Below are 12,690 nucleotides of genomic sequence, written 5' to 3' on the forward strand. Positions count from 1 at the left end.
ACTGAGGGGTTTCTGGATTTTCAGAGGAGAAACTAGGGAATAAAAAAAGGCTGAAACCCAGTCCTCTGCATAGGCCATCTCAAATGTTTTTAAAATGTGTCTCGAGTGAAACATCATGAAAAACTGGTAGTAGCTTGTTCCATGTTACAAGTGTCATGCTGGTTGTTGAATTCTGCGTCTTAAGGAAAAAGAGAGATGCTGAGGAAATAAATCTAAGCCTTTTTTCTCTTATCAGTTAGATATGCCTCCAGAAGAAACATATTACTAGCTTACTTATATTTCAGTCAAACTTTGTTTGATTTTTTTTTTTTAAACACAAATCTCAGTTATTTACAGGAGCTGCTAGCTAAAACTTCTGTAACTAAAAATCTGGGGTATTTTCCTCATGTATAAGACATGAGTGAGTCTTTAAGCTTCTTATTGTCCATGAAAACTAAAATTTGAAAACCTGGAGCTCCTCCCCAGCCTGCCGTGTAGCTTTGTTCATTTTTTTTTTTTTTTTTAATATATATATATAGTTTTTTTTTCTTACAGCAAGAGTTAAGCCATGAGCATTTCATATATTTGTTGTCTTGACTTAGCAGCTAGTCCAAGAGGAAAAGCCATCCAGGGGAAAAACATGTACTGAGCTCTGAGCAACATAACTACATTTACTTGTTTTTTTCTTTTTTCTGGCTTTAATGGAAATCCCTCATGCCTCATGCTTTTTTTACAGCTTCCGAATAAATTACAAGGGAAAAGCTTCTGTACTGGATTTATCAATAACAATGTCTCAGAGTTCTGTGTTTAAAAAAGGTTTCAAGATGCATCATAGCTTCTGATTGATTGTCAGGTTTGTTCTTTAGCTCTAATCTTCTGCAAAAATATTAACAATATAAATCTTTAATGTTCTTTTTTATCTGCACTGCTATAATTAATTTGTTACTGACATATAAGCTCTTAGCTCAGACTGGTGAGGGATGCTTATTGGAAATCACTGTATTGAACAAGGATAGTTAGTATGTGTGAGATATTTTTGTTATTACAGCAGCTTCTAGAGGCTTCATCTGGAATTATTTTTCCTCTGCTAGACACTGTATGAACACACAATGAGAGAGAGCACCTGCCCTACGTACCCCCAGCCCCTTGCAAAAAAACCCAAACAAAACAAAACACCCCCCCCCCCAACTTGACAAACAAACAAACACACCTAAAAAAACGCACACAGAAAAACAACAACAAAAATACAAACAAACACACACAACCACAAAAAAACCCAAACACAACACCAAAACAAGAAGAACAAAACCACCAACACCCAAACATGTCACACAGGTGACAATCTGAAATTAAAATAACTCACTTTGGTGCATGTAAAAAAATGTAAAATCTTGGAAATGACAACATTTTATCTGTAAGAAACAGAACCTTTTTCTGAGAAGTACATTTCCCAGGCAGCCAAAGAGCCAGTGCCCAAATCTGGTCCAACTGCAAAGGCTTTTGGGCACAGTTTCTGACTGGTTTACCATTTCTTAATTGCAAAGACTTGTAAGATTGCTATTCCATACATAAGAATCTTCTGTGAACTTTTCATTTTGGTGATGATCATTTAGTCAACTATTTTTAAGAAAGGTGATGCTCATACAAAATACATCTTTCCTCAATTTTAGGATTTGAGTAAGAAGCTTGTTCTTGAACTTTGTTCTCAGATGGCAGGCAGTGACATTTTTATGGTGACTGTCAAGCTGAGAAATGGGATAGACGTGGAAATAATGCTTCGCTAGAACTTTTGCGTCTCATAGAGTAATTAATAAAAATCATCCTACTTAAGATATTTGGAAATGAACATGGAGATGAAGGAGAGCTGGTTCCAAAAACTTCTTGGAGAGGTGAACTAAAATTCAACGTGTGGCAAGAGCTATGGAACTGAAGTTATGGGTGTGACTGAAGGATGCTATTCAAGTTCATCATTAAGAGTGGGGTAACTGGGTATTATGGCTGTTTATGTGTGCACGTGCACATGCAGTGCACCTGAGCCATAAGTTTCCTGGTTGGTACAGGATGTCCCCCAATAAGTCATCTGCATAGATGTGACAACAGATTGATTTGAAACAACAAACGTAGCTGAGCAATGGGATTGACTAAACAGCATTTTACTAACTGGTGCAGGAACTCTCCAGGTGGGAATCTCAGGCTGTCCTGGAGATCCCGCAGGTAGGTCCTCCTGGGCTTACGCTGATTTGTACTTTTTCATGTGTTCATTAAGGACCTGGCAAAGTCATGGAGACTCTCCAAGTAGTTCTGCAGCAGAACTAACCAGGTTGCTCCTAACTAAACCATTTGCAAGTAGTCCAAAGAAACTGTTCCATGCAGGTGCAGAAATGGTCACATAGTGAAGTCTTCTGCACATAGTTAAGACAGGTGGGAGTTATTTTGCACATTGTTTACATTAATCAATAGCAATGGTTCATATACATGCTGAATGTTTATGTAGAGCTGTCAGCCAACAGATCTGTAAGATTTCAGCAAAACAAGTTTCCCACTGAAGGTGGTGTTGCAAGTATCCTTGCAATAGAGACTTTGGTTGAAATACAGAAAGCAACCATCATGTTTGAGAGATCTGATTCCAAAAGATACTACTAGTTTTCTTTAAGAGTAACTCTGTGTCCTTTATCTCTGTCTAACAGACTCTAGAGTTATAACTGGAGTATCTGCTCCATTGTGGAAGTTGTAATCACTGTCCACAAACAGAGGCAAAATGAAAAATAGGGCAAGATGGCACGGTAATAAAATGTTAAATGGATCAGACCCTACATGAATTAAAACTATCTCTTTTTCTCTAGGTGCACTTATTTCCCGAGAGCAGATCGCAGTGTATAGTTATAGACAAAGGAGTACAAGTAGGTATAGAGTGTGTAGACTCAACTCACAAAAATCTCATTCTGGATAGTCAGAAATGAAATTTGGTTAGTATAACGCTTACATGGCATGCAAGGGTAGAGATAATGAGATGTTGCACTGTACAGTTACCTGATAGGCCATTATGATGGCATCACATGAGCAACCAAGATGCTGTTGGTAATCATGTATATGGATTTTATTTGTGGCTGGGGTACTGAAAGGAATTACTTCTGGAAGTAACTTTAATTTACATAATCAGAAAGGAAAACAGAAACTTAGTCATTTTATGTGGACAGAATTATCACTGTTCAATCAGATACAATAATTGTTCTAATTCTGAAATAAATTTGCATTACCTGGATTTGGTTTCCCAGTTTGATATTGTCTTGAATTGAAAAACCTGGAATAATAAACATTTAAACACCAGTAAAAAAAGTCATGTTGCATAGGTTAACAAAACTCAGGCAGTAATACTGGCCATTAAGCTTTGTGCTGAGAACGAATGTGCCAGATCCTCAGCTGGTATCACATGTACTCAACAGGGCTATACTTATTTTATTGATAGAGGGTTTGTCTGAAAGTCTTCCAAAATTCATGTCACTAACCAATTTCCTTGTTCACTTTTAGCAACTGCTTAACAAATCAATGAGTTAATTATGACTTTCACACATTTCCTAGAAGGCAGCTCTCTACCAAATCTGCCAAAGTCCTGATTATTCATGAATAATACCGATTAAAAGTACTTAGATTAAAGCAAGAGTGAAACAAGAGTGAAACAAGCCCTAAGGCAATTTAGTGTTTTACCTAGTTAACCTACCATCAATTCAGTGTTAATTTTTCATTCAGTTCTTTTTGCACTTAGCAGCAATGTTCTTTCACTTGTTAAAAAATTATGTTCCAGATAGATGCGAAGAACACTTGATTTTTAAATTTAACAAAAAAAAAAAAGAGTTTGAGGTATACAAGATATGATTAAAAATCTGTAGAGCAGCAATCAATTTTTAACAAGTCTATGTAAAATGCAGCATAAACAGAAAATTAACCATGCAAGTCACAGACTGATTAAGACGTATTAGATCATTTTAACTGTTCTTTTAAAATTTACACAGAAGAAAAGCTTACTCTTGAATTATTGGTTTAAGTTGAGTGCCGAGATCTTCACAGTGAAACCATTTTTCAAAGAGGACATTAGTTGATTCACCAACATAGTATCTGACAAAGTAAAAACATTAGACAGTTCTTCTATTAACTGATCGCACAGCTTCACACTTTCCAAGAAAATAGCTACTTGATGTGTGTAAGAGCTTGTTATTCTGAAGCCTAGAGTACTTTATTCTGAAGAATGCTTATTTAGGGAAGCTTTCTGTTTCCCTCATTAGATGACTGGTCGGTGGAGTGCTCAAATTTCTGTTGAGGGGCCTATAGTTCTACTGATCAGCGCACAGATAGATCACCAAATTCCTTGAGCGAGCTTTCCAGATTTAGTCTTAGAAACTGATTGGTGCTGTAGTCCCTTGGGACCAATAGCTCTCATTGTGGATGTAGTTATTGCAAAAATAACTGGCCCCAAATACCATTTCCAGTAATTGCTTCCATGCAGCTAGAAGATAAATGCTCATATTTAAGAGAGTTGGCTTGCATGTTGCCCACACATGGACTGATAAAAATACAGGGTGGCTTATGGACTTGTTTGCAAAAAAAATGGATGGTTGTCAGCTACATAAGTAGGGGGAGTGTTGTTTAGCTTCACCCATGTGAAGAGGAACTTAGTGCTTCCCTTGTATTATTTTATCTCTTAAGGAATAAATTAACTGTGCTGATATCAATAGGTTAAGGTTGCTGTAATCTATGGAATGGAAAATATAGAATTTACCTACATATTTAAAGAAAGACCCCATGGAGTGTCTGGGGAGTGATGCTCCAGTACAGCCACTCATACTGTGACTGATTGTAAACAGATGATGTGTGTCCTTTGTGCCCCATGATTTGAGTTGCATATCATAGGAATCACTACAGCAGGAACAATCTGAACCACTGGAGGACAAAACTTACAAGAAGCAGTGCAAGTGCAGCAGTGACCAGACCTGAGCTGGGTTTGGTGCTCGATAACTCCAAGCAACGCACCACCTCTCTCAGTGACCACCAGAACAGACGGACCCCAGAGTCACGGACTAAATGAACTCAATGGATATTTTGTGGAGATTTTTGGACATTTTACACAGGTGGTCCATAGACGAAGATAATGGTATCGGTGTATTACATCAAAGGATGGGAAGTATGGTGGTGGGTAATGAGAATGTATTGGATAGTGTGAGACCTGAGCATGATATAAATGGTGTGGAACAATGGGTGGAGAATGTGCTGATTTTGGCTGGGATAGAGTTAATTTTCTTCATAGTAGTCAGTATGGGGCTGGGCTTTGGATCTGTGCCGGAAACAATGTTCAGAGTACAGGGATGTCTTCCTTAATGCTGAGCACCCCGACCAGCGGCTGGGCTGGGGGTGCACAAGAAGTTGGGAGGGGACACAGCTGGGACAGCTGACCCCAACTGACTAAAGGGATATTCCATACCATATGACATCATGCTCAGTATATAAAGCTCAGGGAATAAGGAAGGAGGGGACATCTAGCGTTACAGCATTTTTCTTCCCAAGTAATGATTACATGTGACTGAGCCCTGATTTCCTGGAAGCAGTGAGCAAATCCCTTGTTTTGCTTTGCTTACATGCGCAGCTTTTGCTTTACCTATTAAACTGTCTTTATCTCAACCCATCAGTTTTCTCATTTTTATTCTTCTGATTATCTGCCCTATCCCACTGGGGGGATTGAGCAAGTGGCTGGGTGGTGCTTAGTTGCCAGCTGAGGTTCAACCATGACAGTGTTAAAGTGACTGGAATGTGTGATTGAAGAGGGGAAGCAAAGCTTATATAATTATACTGGTTCTCACATTTTGCAAAAACAGGGTACTTGAAAGAGAGTAACATTATTAATGCCTCTAAAATGAAAAAAAGCTGTGCTATGAGCACAAATTTTAAACACAGAGAATCTACAGAGAACAGAGATGTTACAAATGTCTCTGCTGGGAAAACGCTTTGCAGCTAGGGTGGACTTTGCACCTTACCAGGTGTTAAGGAAACCAACCACACAACCAACAGCAACCTGAGTTGTTTCTGCGCTTGTTTGCCATAGGATTAAGATTAGGTAGTTCATTTTTCTTACAGTGCAAAGCATGTAATTATTACTTAGGTTGAAACACTGGTGCAGGCTACTTATTCTTCACTTGTACAATAATAGTCATGTTGAGACCTCTGATTTATGGCTGAGGCTTGTAGGCATGGTAAATAATAGACCAGTAATGTGATATTAGAGCTTGAGTCAGCATACTTCAAAGTTCATTACAACTTCCTCTTGTACAGTCTTTGCTGCAGGTGACTGAGAGTGAATAAACTTTGAGAAGATTTGAGGTTCCGGTTGTAAATCCCCGTCTCTCCCAGAAGCTCACAGACAATGTAGGTTCAAAAGTATGACATGATGGTTCACTTCCAAAACGTCAGGTATTTTTGTTCATCATGTCAGTGTGAAAACAAGAACACTAAAACCCAATTATTTTTTCCACCTGCAAACCATGCTTTTGGTTTAATTTCTCTTTAAGAGCATGACTACACTAGAGTGTAAATCTCTAGATATACCTGGGATCCCTAAAAAGCCATTCAGCATTTCTCTGACTCATACCATTCACAGACATCGTGTACAAGGTAGGTTATTTTACTTAAAGTTACCTAAAGCTACTTAAGTTCCTTTAGTACAAATATTGATATCTGAATGACTGGCAAATTGTTTCTAGTTCAAAATAAGTTTTTTTTTTTTTTTTTTCAATAATGCAAGTGCTTATGATTCACAGACCTGGTATGAAAGAATAAAAAGGGACAAGTGCATAGATTAAAGATGTTTTAAATGAACAGGATTTGTCTTTTGCTTGGAATCCATTTAGGTGACTTTTTCAATAGTTCTTTTCTTAGTTTCTTATTCCTTTCTTTAGACTTTTTTGTTTGAATGAAAAATTATACATTTCTAGCTCTGCACATTCACAATCCTCTTGCTGTGACACTGCCCATGCAACAAACAAAACTGTAGGCAAAAGGGCAGAAACAGTATGGATATTACTACAGTTTTAAGTCATTATAGATTATACAAACAGCGGTAAACTCTCTTTGGTCAGTTGTATCCAGTTAATATCTAAACATCTTTTCTAAACTGGCTTAAGTTACTGCTGCAACTTGCCTTCTTGGACTTCTGAATTCTGTATGACCACAGGACAAGGCTTAGTCCTGCTCCCACTAGAATACAAAGTAAAATACTAATTTATTTGAAGATGGTCTCATGAGGCAATAAAAGCCAGGCAGAGATGTGTACAATGTAGAGGGGTTAGTGTTAAGGAAATTGACTATTTTTTTTTTTTTTCCAGCTTTCCACACGCTTGCCAAGGAACCTCTTCTTTGTCTTTTTGCTTTCAGTGCTTACAAAGGAATTAATGTTCTGCTTGCCGGAACTGATTAGAAAGAAAAAATCTTCTTTTGATTTGTGCTGTTGCAGAACCCTGAGATTTTAAAACTTAAGGTGATAGGAGTACGCTATACATAAGTAGATAACATGCATTTAAAGACATTTCAACAGGTTCCTTGTTTAGCTAAATCAAATGCTAAATGATACCTCTGCTTATGTGTGTGCATAGATAAATAGATGTGTGGCTGAAATTGCTACAAAAGTGCCAGGATGAATCTCATAAAGCATCAGGAAAGAAAAAGACTGTATTATATTGACACAATAAATTAGTTTATATTACATATCCTAACAGATTAGCCAACAGTTTATACTTCACCTGAGCCCATCCATTTCGGTCTTTAATCTTGCCCTCTCAATCACAAGACCCACAGTGTTCGCATATCTCTGAGGAGAATGAGGTATCCTAGCAGGTAGGAGGAACATCTGTTCGAAAAAATGGGAAAGCATCAGTGTCAGGAAATTCTTTGGGTTGTTTATCCTCTGCCTCCCAACCTGCAAAATCCTCTGCTCATTGCCCGACTTTTTCCCTGCTCTTTGTTGATCCTGTTTTGCTGCACTCACTTTGGTACCAATAGGCGAGCAGATGCTGTTTTGTGCGTTCTCAGTGAATAGTGACAATTGATTCTGCAATCAGCATTGCCTTTATGGCAGTCAGGTGCTCTCTTCCTGGTTTGATCCTCATTGCATCACACAGTCTAAATGAAAATCTAATAAGTTACTCATCTGGAATTTATAAATTTACTGCAGTTTCTGAATAGCAGAAATGGAAATAAAAGGCAAGTTTGTTGTCGACTCAAGATGTCTAAACTAATCATCCACATGTATCCCTCCAAAACAGTGAGCACCTGTGATTGCATGATGAGGAGTGTTATTCTCTCCAGAAATAATAAAAAAATATGAGGGGCTACTTACTCATGCAAGTGACAAAGTGAATAAACAGCATTTGGTTTGGAGAAGTCTATTACTGAAGTTTGAGAATAAACATTTTTTTGGCAGCTATCTGACTATGTAGGAAGGTGGTAAGCCTGTGTTGTTCTTCAGTGCTATGGATTTCCTAGCCAAGTTTGGGCAAGTCATTGCAATTTCTCTGTCTACAAAGCAGAGCTAATGACAGTGCCCCACCATGACTGGTGTCAGTCTACCCAGTAAGGATAGTGTGCTTCTCTTCATTAATGCTTCTGGTACATGCTGAGATCTCAGATGGACGTACTCCAGTGTGAAATGTATTACCAGATTCTCACCATCTATAGGTTTGAAAACGTAGATCTGGTAATTGAAAATGTTGTAATACTTTTGATGACACCAAGCTACTGGGTATAATACGTCTTCCATTTTAAAAGCTGGCCCCCCTAGATGTAATAATCCTTTCAAAGACTGAGTGCAGTTCAAACATGTGGCAATAATAATGAGTGGCAGCTGTAGCACATCTAGTAACTTGTGGGAACACCAAGTAAAGTATCTAGTCACACTGTCATTGAGAGCATTGAAATCCATGCTTTAGCAAGTCTACTACTACTACACTATACCACTATACTATACTACTATCTATACTATACATAGTGTATATATATACACTATACTAAGGGAGGTTTAGATTGCATATTAGGAAAAATTTCTTCATGGAAAGGGTTGTCAAGCACTGAAATAGGCTGCCCAGGGAGGTGGTTGAGTCACCATCCCTGGAGGTGTTTAAACGACGTATAGATGAGCTTCTTAGGGACATGGTTTAGTGCCATTATTAGGTTAATGGTTGGACTCAATGATCTTGAGGGTCTCTTCCAACCAAAATGATCCTATGATTCTATAAGGAATAACAACTGAGTGCAGCTGGATAATTTTATCCATAAATTGCTCTTTTAAAACTGTTCTCATATTGTGAAGGCTAGCTGTGAGGACTAAAGAAAAAGGCTGAGCATAGCTGAATCTCTTAACTTTCCAAGTTCTAGGCAGTTTGCTTAATGGTGTGTTCGGGTGGGTAAGCACTACATACCTGACAGTGTGCAAACAAACAACTGGTTCCCTGGAATTCACATGGCAGATTACTTGCCATTAACTCTTCTCATATTCCTTACTATCTAAAAGGGAATCCAAAATGCCCCCAGAGATTTTTCCCTGATACTGAAAGCATGAAACATTGAACAGAGAATATTGTAATATGTTTTTAATTACAGGGAATTTACTATGCTGTATTCAAGATTTTTTTATTTTTTTTTTAATCCTCATGCCATCTCTACACAGCAGGGATAAATTGATTTTGAAATACTTCATTAAATATTCATTTAACATACCTATGTACAACAATAACAGAATAACAACCCTGTTTTTACCTCCCCTTCTCGGATGGCAATGTCTTTTCGTTTCCCATTTTCAATTATCTTCAAACACAGATCTCCTTTAATCTGGTAAAAAAGCTGCAGGAATAGAAAAATAACATTAACGCAACCACTCCAAGACATTCTGTACTTCCTATTCTGTATAATAAAGGATATATAAACAAATACATTCCATCTGTAATTGCAAATATTTACAGATTTTATTTCTAACAATAAATAACAGACTTTTTGAAAATGTAACTGAATATCTATTATTTCCCTTATTTTATCTATATTTGACAATGTACTGCAAAGGGAATTAAGCAGTAGAGAGACCTGAAGGTGTGCTGGAAAGGGGCTCAAGTCCATAAGTGCTTGTAGAGCTATTGTGTGAGTCTGGTAGAATTCCACTGAGCTGTGTCTACTCCTGGGGATTACTCTTTGTAGGGGTCGGACGTTGTGGTTGTTCATTTCAGTTGGGTTTTCAGGTCAGAAGTGGCAGGGTCTTCACTATTACATTCAGTCCAATCAGATGTCACTTTCCCAAATAAGTTCCAAATATGAATGCACAGGGTTTTTTTTTTTTTTTTCATTTTTATTAATGGAGTTTCTCATATGGGAATAATTGACCATTTGGAAACTGTTCTGCTTGATTTCTGTGAATACTCTCGAAGCCCAGCAACAGCTGCTCCTCTTCTACTGTGTCTGTTAAAGGATTACATTTGAAGCATATATAAGGACGGAACTGCTGAACCCATAATTCTGTCTTCAGTGATCTTTTCACAGCTCTGTTTTCAGAGCAGCTTTGTGGGGGCTCTGAGGTGCTCAGGCCTGGCCTCATGTTTTTGTGGCAGAACTGTGCTATGGTCTCTAAGCAGGGATCTCTTTGACCTGGAACAATGGGCACATTTTTCCTCATTTTATATTATAAAAAGAAACAACACTTCAAAAAATTAACTTTTCTGCCACTCTCTGCCAAGCTTTTACATACTTTTCATATTCTATTTGCCATAACTAGAAACCAAGCATATTAATTCATATAACTGCTAGTGCAGCTGAAACTGTCTGAAACCTTGATTAGAAGTTAAAACTATAATGAAAATAACATTAGTTATATTAATTCACTACAATTTTAGCAAAATGGAAAATAAATAGGGAAAAGAAGAAACCATCAAAGTATATAAACACCCTGAACTTGACATTTTCCAACATCAGAAAAACTTAATCAGTTCCTTGAATCAGGGTTATTTACAAAATAGTTTTGAAATACTGATCGATACATGTACGTAAGCATTCAATATATGCCTTTATGAACATAAGGAAGAATAAATATACTGCAAAGGGAATTAAGCAGTAGAGAGACCTGAAGATGTGCTGGAAAGGGGCTCAAGCTGAGAGCTCTTACATAAGTGAAAAGGTCACCCTGTGCCAGGGACATCAACATGGATAAATTATAACTCTTGCCTAGATAGCCACAGTGCCAGGTTGCTTATTTTCCCTGCACTCCCTTTCCCCATGTTCTTTTCTTGTCATTTTCTTTGGTGTTACTGAATGACCGTATAAAATGCTTTAGTAGCCCTCATTACAGAGCACACTGGGCAAGGCCAATTGCTTGTTGTACAGCATGAAGTCATTTGAGTGAGGAAATGATCCCTCCTTCATCTCAAAAAAGACTCATCTAAGACTGATGGATTATCAAAGAGGCCATTGTTAATATGGCACTGGCAATGCTGAAATTGAAAAATCCTTTCTTGAAACGTTGAGCTTTGGAGTGTTATCTTCCCTGTAGCTACTGAGGGAGCTATTACTGACCACATGCACAGAACATGTAGGTGAGGGAAAGGATAACAGACCTAAAGTTTTATTCTGCTTGTGACCGTGAATCACATGGCTAAGGAAACTTTCTGGTAAAGAAAGACTGGAGAGGGAAAAGGGGCCATCCAGTTCAGTAGCTGAGCATCGCAGTCATAAGGAAAGATTCTGAACGCTAGATTTTGAATTAAAAGAATCACTTTGCAATGGGAAAGGAGGAATGAGGTGGGCTACGCATTGTCAATAAAAATGTTTTTCTGACTGAATTTAAATAGTGCCTTTCACTGTAAATTACGTTCTATTCTTCAAATTTCTTTTAAAAAATGTCTGAGTGCTTCAGTCATCCATAAATCATCTGATGTAACTGTGATTAATACAAGCGGCAGTAATTACTGAATCTACTGCTGTGCTTATATTGTACTCTGAACTTTTATCAAGAAAACTGTCAACTGTTTAATATCTCAGAGATTTACAGTCCTCGCCCATTTCACAGGACAGTTTGGCAATATCATGTTGCACTGTCTTTTTGCTAGAATGTTATTTTTTCTAAATGCTGATTGAGCTTTGCCTTCTGGGCAGATCTAACCTTTTCCTAAGTATCTCCTGGAAAAATAAAGGCTTGAGTAAGGAAGTATTGATGTGTGTGGATGCATGCACATGTGTATCTATATGTATGTGTATACACAAATATGTATGCAAATATAGATAGAAAGTCAGTAGAACTCAGGCTACATCAAAATATAAGATTTCCCCATTGATTTGTTTTTACTGGGATAATCTGGTATGCATTCTCTACAGTCGTACTGAAAATTGAAGAAATATGTCACATTTTCACTCTATTAGCATCTTTTTAATGGCAAGGTCTCTTTCTTACACGTAATATATATGGTAGCCTTGCAGAAAAGCCTAGATTTGTACATTGCTACTGCATAACGGGTCAAAATCAGGCACAGATTCATCTTTCTGGTTGAAGAATGTGGCTCAAGGAAGAAACAAAAGTTGTTCCCCGGTCTTTTTGCCCCTTTCATTGCCAAATGTGCTTATTTGGATTTTTTTATTATTTTTATACCAGCTTCATTTTTTCCTTTAATTTTTCTAGACTTTTGCCTTTCATTTAGCTTT

At 37.6% G+C, this 12,690-nt stretch overlaps 1 protein-coding gene across 2 annotated transcripts in view; it reads right to left on the reverse strand.

Annotated features, from left to right (window-relative positions):
* HAAO (3-hydroxyanthranilate 3,4-dioxygenase) overlaps positions 1 to 12,690 on the reverse strand; it is a 36,981-nt gene that overhangs the window by 14,718 nt on the left and 9,573 nt on the right. Inside the window, exons 3-6 of one of the 2 annotated variants that reach the window (XM_065834374.2) lie at positions 9,772 to 9,855; positions 7,761 to 7,867; positions 4,003 to 4,092; positions 3,237 to 3,280 (exon numbers count right to left, since the gene is read on the reverse strand). In XM_065834374.2, coding sequence (XP_065690446.1) covers positions 3,237 to 3,280; positions 4,003 to 4,092; positions 7,761 to 7,867; positions 9,772 to 9,855 — 325 coding nt within the window. The remainder of the gene's footprint in view (positions 1 to 3,236; positions 3,281 to 4,002; positions 4,093 to 7,760; positions 7,868 to 9,771; positions 9,856 to 12,690) is intronic. The other variant, XM_071806056.1, reaches the window with a different exon arrangement.

This window comes from Patagioenas fasciata, chromosome 3, assembly GCF_037038585.1.
Source record: "Patagioenas fasciata isolate bPatFas1 chromosome 3, bPatFas1.hap1, whole genome shotgun sequence".
Lineage (NCBI taxonomy): Eukaryota > Metazoa > Chordata > Aves > Columbiformes > Columbidae > Patagioenas > Patagioenas fasciata.